The sequence below is a fragment of the Scleropages formosus genome, chromosome 12 (genome assembly GCF_900964775.1).
Source record: "Scleropages formosus chromosome 12, fSclFor1.1, whole genome shotgun sequence".
Lineage (NCBI taxonomy): Eukaryota > Metazoa > Chordata > Actinopteri > Osteoglossiformes > Osteoglossidae > Scleropages > Scleropages formosus.
Genome location: NC_041817.1, coordinates 18911742 through 18921301, shown reverse-complemented (window position 1 = coordinate 18921301; position 9560 = coordinate 18911742). Strand labels below are relative to the sequence as shown.

General features: G+C 39.3%; 1 protein-coding gene across 1 annotated transcript; it reads left to right on the top strand.

Moving 5' to 3' along the window:
* Positions 1-1430: 1430 nt before the first annotated feature.
* On the top strand, positions 1431-6222 carry LOC108929085 (SLIT and NTRK-like protein 5). The gene is made up of 2 exons (XM_018743413.2): positions 1431-1510; positions 3404-6222. Exon 2 carries the CDS (start codon positions 3461-3463, stop codon positions 6059-6061), a length of 2601 nt encoding a protein of 866 aa, XP_018598929.1. The 5' UTR covers positions 1431-1510; positions 3404-3460; the 3' UTR covers positions 6062-6222.
* The last annotated feature ends 3338 nt before the right edge of the window (positions 6223-9560 follow it).

The window sequence follows — 9560 nt, the reverse complement described above, 5'->3', positions numbered from 1 at the left end:
TGTCCTCAGTAAATGTCCATCTGTGGAAATATGTTAAGTTCTATTAAAGGCTGTTTTGTCTAAATATGTATATTAAGCTACAAATCTGAAAATAAATCTTACACTGGGGAAGTAGGCAGCACTGCAGTTCAAAAACTGCCTGAATTAGGCAAGTGAAGGTATAGCAGCTAAGAAGCCACGTTTGGGATGTTTTATGGTCAAGACCCAGGAGGAGTAGTAGCAACAAATACTGTATTCTATATGTGAGGTAAACATCTTGCATAAATAGTTAGAAATCGTTATTAGGTGGTGTGGACAGGAGGTAGTGGGCCATCACCTTGAAAGCTCAAAGTCCTTAGATCAAATTTTCACTTCTGAAGTAGTACCCTTGGTCAATGCACTTACCCTGCATGGTCTAGTAATATAGCCCTTCTTTGTAAACCTATAATTTATTGTTAGCAGCTCATTGTTGTGCAAAGTGACCATTGAAAGTCACATTGGATGGTGTCAGCTAAATAAAAGCTGACATAAATTTGACTAGAAAAAGAAGCAAGAAAGTGTACAAAAATAAAATAGTACATTTAATTGAAGGACACTCATATAAAACATATAAAATACTCCAAGAGCACAAAGAATACCAAGAAAGAGAAAGTGGAGAGGACAAAGAGGCCTTTTTACCATATTGCACTGCCATCTATAGGCACTCCCACTTTCTCTATGTGTGTCAGATTGTATCTTTACTTATTTGTTCAAAAATGGGAAGGAGAAAAGTTCATGTTGTGCTCATCCAACTGCCATTTCCATTTTTGAAATGTCGCTGATCCCAGTGTCCTCTGAACTGGTTTCCGTGATACTGACTGGCAATCGGCGGTGGCTCTGGCTCCTTTAAGCCCGTCCAAATACTAAACTGTATTAATTTATCACCTGAAACGACAGCCTTGTCATTTGCTTTTTTTTCTTTTTCTTTTTTTTTTTTTCTCGGTGTTTAATTTCTATAAGCCTTAAATTTGCGGTCAGCACTTAAGGAAATAACGCAGATGTGTTTACAAGGCAGCACAAACAAGCCATACCACTGGAAAGAGAACTGGGGGTTGCATAGTTTCTTCAGCCTCCTCGCCGCGATGCTTGGAACAAAATGAACATTTTGCTTTGCGTAAACGAGCGTCTTTTTTGCGCGATACTAGATGCATTTTAAGATGTGTTTTCTTAAAAAAGAACACCGTTCCTACATCGTTTGAGGGGGAGGGGGGGAGAAGAAATGGATGCGTGTGGGGAGGACGGATCTCTTTTCGCGTGCGAGAAGCGCTGTAACCCGCTTTGTGTGGCTGACCGTCACGTCGCAGGCGTGAATGAGGCGATTCAGCGCTCGGCGCGCGGAGCTCAGGAGCCCCGGGAACCTCGCAAGATCCACTTTCGGGATTCCGCTGTCGGGCAAAACAAAGCCGCACACAGCCGCATCCCATCCTGAGCAGTGCGGGAGGAGCAAAACTCCTTTTTCTGCAATGGTTTGCCATTCAGAAAGTCCAGCCGGGTAAGAAATGCATTCTTTCTCCGAAGTGGCCGCGTTCCGTTTTGCCTCAGCTCAGTCGTAGCGGTGCTGTGCGCTGTCCGTGGTTCCGAAATCTCCTCTCTTCTCTTCTCTCTGGGCTTCGCGCTGTTACAAATAACTCGCGATGATTCACAATGTATGGCGTGAACCGAAATTCAGCTTATATGCGTATATTTAATATACAGCACGGAGCATTGTTTAGGAAGTTGTGCTTTTGTACCTTAGTGAATGCGGGATGTCTGGTCTTAATAAATACGGTCATTTGATTCACCACGCAATGAAATAACTCGCTCTTTTAAGCAAAGCTCCAACGGCCCTATTTTAATTTAACATATTTTGTATGTCGCGTTATTTACCCATAACATAAAGATACTTGTGCGGCGGTCCGCTGGCAGTATGCATTACTATTAAAAAAAAAAAAAAAAAATGTGCAGAAACTCAGTTTGCTTCAGGAGGGGAACGGAAGGAAAAAAGTCGGTAGGGATGCTTGCTCGGACCCTGATGGACATTTACGAAGGGTTTTTAACCACGTTGTTTCTGCTTTGAATAATCGATTATGAAACGTTTCTTGCTTAAAATAGACAGTTGCCTTGTTAGACGAAATAGCACGGTTCGTGGGAGAATAAACCTCTTCCTGCCTGCATGCGTGTGGACGTGCATGCGTTTGTCGGGGTGGTGTGTGGAGATATGTGCGCGTGTGTGTGTGTGTGTGTGTGTGTGTGTGTGTGTGTGTGAGAGAGAGAGGGGGAGAGAGAGAGAGAGAGAGAGAGAGAGATGGAAAAAGACGGAGAGGGAGTTTGTGTGTAAATCAAGAAGGCTCCTCGACAAAACCTCGCATGCAAAAAAAAAAAGGGTCTTAATGTTGTAAAATAATCCCCGCATCAAGATGAAATTCTGCGTGTTAAAACCATGACGTGGCCCATTCGCTCGAGCTTTTCTTTATTTCTTTATTTCTTTCTTTATTTATTTATTTATCTGAAATCTGCTCTGCTCTTTTCTTCTGCCTTGGGGGCTGGAGAGCTGTGACTGTCGCCCCTGTTACCATCAGCATTTCTTGCCCTTGCGAGACCGGCGATGAACATTTCTCTCCAAAAACACCCCGATCCACAATTTCTCCACGGGTCACGTATTATCGGAGCGCGTTTAATACACCAAAATCGTAATGCTATCCGTAACTCGTTGGATATGCACGGTGAGTAATGGGGGGAAAAAATAAAATAAATGAAATAACGGAAGGATTACTGCGAATTTATTTCCTGCATCTTGTACGTTTCCGTTACCAGTCGTATGGATCTGATTTGTGCGGTTCGGCTTCAAACTTTAAAACGTTTGTGAATGTGTGGGTCCATGGTTGTGAAAAATACTACTAAAATATGTAGTGGCTTTACTTTCCGTCTTTGATTCCATCCCTACAATCACTGATTACACTGTTTGAGCAATCGGGCTATTTCATATTTGTCAGTTGGTTTTATAAGCATAATGTTCCTGTTTTAGCCACTGTATGAGAATATGTGCTGCTGATGTTATGAGTTTAATGTGTCTATTTCACAAATTGTCTTAATGATCAGTAGTAACCTTAGACATAGACTTCTTTTAGTAGGATGTGTATTATTATTATTATTATTATTATTATTATTATTATTATTATTATTATTATTGCCTGCAGATATAAACAATGGTGAAATGCTGAATTTTTTTCAAAAGTCAGTATAAATGCTTCAGTTGTGCAATGCATATTAAAATAAGTGTTATACTTAATTGCCAGTGTTTGTTTTCCACCAGTTATATGGAATGTTGCATAATATCTTAGACCTTTCATTTGCATTTATTGGTGATGGTTGATTACATTTAGTCCGTTTCTTTCTTTTTTCCTAGATGACATTACGTATTGCTACTGCACTACAGTAAATCCGGCCATCCTTTTCTGTGAAAATGCATATCTGGATATGGAAAATCATCCTGTTTGTTGCTACATCTCTAAGCTTTGTAGAGATGTATGACAATTATGGGGAGATTTGTAGAAATCTATGTACCTGTGAGGAGAAGGATGGGATCCTGACTGTGAGCTGTGAGAACAGAGGAATTGTCCGACTGTCGGAAATAAGCCCTGTGAATTTTCCCATGTACCACCTCCTGCTGACTGGAAATCTCCTAAAGAGACTCTCTCTAAATGACTTCATTAGTTATACGGGGGTTACAATTTTACATTTAGGGAACAATGACATATCAGAAATTGAATCAGGAGCTTTCAATGGACTCCAGGGATTAAAAAGGTTGCATCTGAACAACAACAAAATAGATGCCCTGAGGGATGATACTTTTGTTGGCCTTGAGAGTTTGGAATATCTGCAGATTGATTACAACTACATCACCTTCATAGAACCTAATGCCTTGAGCAAGCTTCATCACCTGGAAGTGCTGATTTTGAATGACAACTTGCTATCGGCTTTGCCTACCAACATCTTCCGGCATGTCCCCCTGACTCACCTTGACTTGAGGGGCAACAGACTGAAAATGTTCCCGTACATTGGCCTTTTAGAGCACATGGACAAAGTGGTGGAATTACAGTTAGAAGAGAATCCATGGAATTGTTCTTGTGAACTTATTACCCTGAAGGCCTGGCTGGAGAGCATTTCCTACACTGCTTTAGTGGGTGAGGTAGTCTGTGAGACACCCTTCCGGCTTCACGGGAGAGACCTGGATGAAGTTTCCAAGCAAGAACTGTGTCCCAGGAGAGCCATCTCTGAGTACGAGATGCGACCTCAATCACCCCTGAGCACGACAGGATACTTCCAGACCACGCCTGCGGCTGTGACTGCATCGGCCACTTCATCTGCAGTTTTGCGATCTTCATCAAGGCCAACCAAGGGCACAGGCCAATCAAGCAGGTCAAAATCCAAGCCTACATCCCGCATCCCCTCCAATATCCCATACAACTACGGTCCCATCATTGCTTATCAGACTAAGTCTCCTGTGCCTTTGGACTGCCCCACTGCCTGCACATGCAATTTACAAATCTCTGACCTTGGTCTGAATGTCAACTGCCAGGAGCGAAAGATAGAAAACATCTCTGATCTAAAGCCCAAACCATACAACCCCAAGAAAATGTACCTTACTGGGAATTACATCCCAGTTGTACGCAGATCTGATTTCATAGATGCCACTGGATTAGATCTACTTCACCTTGGAAACAACCGAATAGCTGTCATTCATGATCGAGCCTTTGGGGATTTAGCAAATTTGCGTAGACTTTACCTAAATGGTAATTTAATTGAGCGTCTCACTGTAGACATGTTTTACGGACTTCAGAGTTTGCAGTACTTGTATTTAGAATACAACGTAATCCGAGAAATAGTGTCGGGTACCTTTCAGTATGTACCCAATCTCCAGCTTCTTTTTCTGAATAACAATGTTCTTAAAACCTTACCTGGGGGCATATTTTCTGGTTTGTCTTTGGCCAGGCTTAATCTCTGCAGTAACCATTTTCAGAACCTTCCTGTTAGTGGCGTCTTAGATCAGCTAAAATCTCTGGTGCAGATAGACCTACATGAGAACCCATGGGATTGCTCCTGTGACGTGGTGGGCATGAAGATCTGGCTGGAGCAGCTCAACGCTGGCACAGTCGTGAACGAAGTGCTGTGTGAAACTCCAAAGAGGCTAAATGGGGAGGATATGCGTAACATTAAATCTGAATACCTTTGCCCAGACTATTCAGATGTTATTGTGTCAACAGTTCCTCCAACTGAAGAGCCTTACCCAGGAGGCCCTACCACAGCAGAAGCATCTTTGAGATATACGCCGTCCAGTGCAGTTCCTCTGTCTGTCTTGATTTTAAGCCTCCTTTTGGTGTTCATAATGTCTGTTTTCATTGCAGCAGGTCTGTTTGTGGTTGTTATGAAACGCCGCAAAAAGTCTCAAAATGACCGCACCAGCACGAATAATTCAGATGTCAGTTCATTCAACCTCCAGTACAGTCTTTACACAAACAGATCAGTTCCAAAAGTTAAAACCCCTGCAGGGCACGTTTATGAGTACATTCCACATCCACTGGGTCATATGTGCAAAAATCCAATTTATAGATCGAGGGAAGGCACCTCAGTGGAGGATTATAGGGACCTGCATGAGCTGAAAGTGACATACAGGAGCACCCCTGATGAGGAAAGGGACAGCAATTTGAGAAGTCCCACGTACAGTGTGAGTACCATAGAACCACGTGAGGAGTCCTCTCCAGTACAAGATGCTGAGCATTTCTTCCGAGCCATCCTCGAACCTGACAAACCGTCACCATCAGCGCACAATTTTGAATACAAGTACAGTGGCCCTGCTTCTTATACTTACACCCCAAACTTTGATGTCAGACGTCAGTTCTTGCATCCTGAAAGGATACGAGAGACTGTGCTGTATGGTACAGCGCCAAGTACTGTTTACGTTGAGCCTACCAGAAATGAATATCTAGAACTAAAAGCTAAACTTCAAGCTGAGCCGGACTACCTCGAAGTTCTTGAGAAACAGACAACGTTCAGCCAGTTTTGAACTGCTTGAGTATTTAAAGCATTTTTCCTTAGAGTACTTATTGCTTCAAGCTGGAGGGTGCCTTGGCACAAAATAACCATCGTGGAAGAAGATAAAATGGGGTGTGCCGGACTATATTATTGTTATTTTTAGAACTACATTGCATTACAGACATCAGATGCCCTCTCAACAACACTGGATGAATATAAGGGTTGTGATGCAAAATATATTTTTTTTATGATCAAGATGACATACATATTGATGTAAATGTACAGACAAATTTACCAAAATGAATCTTAAGGAGTATAATACATATATTGTGAATAACAGATGTTTATTATTCACCCTCTGATTAAAATGCAGAAAAAAAGACAGTACAAAATTTACTGTGCAGGACATCTCTGCTCTTGTCTGGAACTATTTATTGGTTTTCTCTCCTGAAACCTGCCATGTGCGTTTAACATTTGATTATTCCTTGGTATTACATGTTACAGTCATTTGTAAAGCTTATGTTTGTAGTTTCAGATCATTTACAGTAGTGTGCATAGACAAAGTGGCTTTATTTAAAGTTGGCACACCCCAATGTCAAACTAGACATTACATCATTTAAAAAAAAAAAAAAAAAAGAAAGTTTAAAAAAAATACTGTCTTTGTACGCTTTCAGCACTTTTTAGAAATGGGAGGCCCAGGAGTCTTTGCAGTTTCTCAGAAAAACAAGAAAAAAATACAAATAGAATAATTATATATTAATAATGAATATGTGTATTCATTCTTAATATGAATTTTTAATTGTATTTAAAATTCATAATATTAAAGTTATAATTATGTTGTGTAATACTGATATTCTAACGTAACATCTATTTTTTTATGCAAACATCTGCAACTTTCCCTTTCTGCCATCTCTTCCTTGCTTTGTTTTTTATTTTAATTTTTTTGCACATATTGCACTATATTGACCAAAATATATTTATATCAACAATAACTATAATAATATCAGGTTCCTATACATTCATTACACCCACCATTTGAAGTGTTACCACAGATTTAAAATTTCAAGAGGCAGCTAATGAAATTTAAAGACACAGTAGAACCTGTAGTCTATTAACGTTTTAACTGACTAGTAATGTACAGATGACCACTGTGCACTTTTCTGTTGTTCTAAATATATTTGCAACTGTAACATGTTGCGGTTTTATTTTGAAGACAAATATTTAGAAGAAAAAAGTTTAAATGTTTTGGAAGTATTCTGTAGAAACTGGATCAAAAACAGCCCTGTCACATGTTACTGCCTCAGTTACTGGCACAAAAAAGGTTTCTGGAAGCTGGTATTCCCCAAATCTGTACCCATACACACAGAGAACTATGTATGTATGTGTGCACTTCCTTAAAATGAGCACTTTATAGCTCTTTAAATAGCTGCAGACAGTTCAGACAGTTTATGTTTTGGAAAATGTTTTCATCTGAGTGTTCATGTTAACATTCCTTCCAGTCTTCAAGTATTTGTAATACCTAAGGTCAAAACATGCTACAATGTGAAATCAAAGTACCAAAACTTAAACAACGTGAACAAGATATGTATGTCAAAATTGTATACAACAAGAAAGGCAATATTCTGAAACATGGACTATATATTTTATCGTCAGCTGTCTTTGGTTTGTATATATGCTTTGTTGGTGTGCCTTTGTGTTTGATATGTCCACGTTACACTTGGTCTGGTTATTTACCTCCAGTATTAAGAAGCAGCACTAGCTAATCCCTTATCTCCCACCCTTTCAAAGATGTTAAACAGTGTATCACAAAATTAAATTCTTCATGACTGCAAAATATGCGCATAATAATCTGTGCATAATAATTCTCTAGAAGACATCAGAGCAATAACTCTTCTTTATAGCAGTTCGAGGTCCAGATGTGTTGACATAAACAACAATATATGTGTAGGGAGGAGTGTGTGGATGCAGATGAAGGAGAGAATGACTCTGCCTTTGCTGTTTTTTTTTTTTTTTTTTTTTTAAGAGCAGAACACACAAGTACCACATCTCCACATTTACCAGTCTCCTAATTGAAAAAGCTGTGTTGAATTTAAAAAAAAAAAAAAAACACGAAAAAACACAGAAAAAACTCAAAAAGCCTGTAACTAATCAGTCACTTTCAGGTGTTTGGTTGTCTCACTGGAACGGACTCATTCTCATAAGTACAACTGAAATGGGGCGGTGTCTATTACTGGACTGTTTCAAATGTTTGTTTTTTTTTTTTTTTTTGCATGTTGGGTGCTTGCATCTTTGCTTCAAAACCTGTAAGAATTATTTTCGTCAGAACAGTTCTCTGTTGTAATGTGAGAGACAACACTTTTTTTTTTCACCAGAAAAAGTGAAGGTCAAAATGTACAGGACACCGATGGCCGACATTAATTTTTTTTTTTTTCTTTATTTGTTTTAAAGATTTTTTTTCCATCAAATTACAACCATATTGGTTTTTTTTTTTTTTTTCCTGTCTGAATAGCTTTCTGCCATTTTTGTAGACACTTTAGTTATTTTGCTACTTTTGAGAAAGTAAAAAATGTAATCTTTTCTTAGGAAAAACATAAAAAAAATAAAAACTTTACTGCTTGATTTGTTCTGTACTGATAAATATTGCATCTTTTTTGAGTACAGTCTCCCTCATTTAATGTTAACATTTTGTGGTTGCACATGAGATCTTACAACATTCTTCTGATGATGGATATCTTGAGCTATACTGATTTTGATATAACTTTTAATAAAAGGGCTTTTACTAAATGTGTTTTTAAAATTGGCAAGAGAAAGGAAGAGAAAATATGAAATATTGTTATCTATGATACCTGTAGCAAAGCCAGCTTAAGTGAAGCCAACTCATTTTACCCTGCTTTTCTTTCTTTTGTCCATCAACACTGCAATGGGTATCTTTTTATTTTATTATTTATAATTTTTCCTCTCTTTTTTAATGTATGAACAAGTAATTGTAAATATCTAAAATATTCAACATTTGCAGTTGCAAGAGTTTGGAAATAAAGTATATCTTGAAAGATGGGGGTCAACACTGAGGAGTCAATTGAATCATCCTGCTTTATTTCAAGGGTTTTTAGTATTCCCTGGGTTGTGTGTGATCCATGTAGCGTTCGTGTGAGTGCACAAAAATATAGCAGTGCTGTCGGTAGTTTTTAGCACACCACATGACGAAGCAGGGGGGCCACGTCTTGACGGAGGAGCAGTGCTGTATTTATTATCAGTGCACTTTGTTTGTTGTTGCACAGTGCTGCTCTTGCCGATGCCGAACTGCAGTAGCCATGGCACTTGATAGATTGCAGTCACAATGTTACTGACTCCCCAGCTGTACCTCAGGATGCTTGCCCACGGGGCTGACGAATGGCTTCCTTGAGCGTGTCAAGCCTGTTAACTGTATCCGTGCACCCTGTGATTTACGTCATACCTACTCAGTGGCGACAAAGTCACTCCAATAAAAGCTGTTACCGAGGGATGTAATAAAGAGCATTACTGCCAGATTG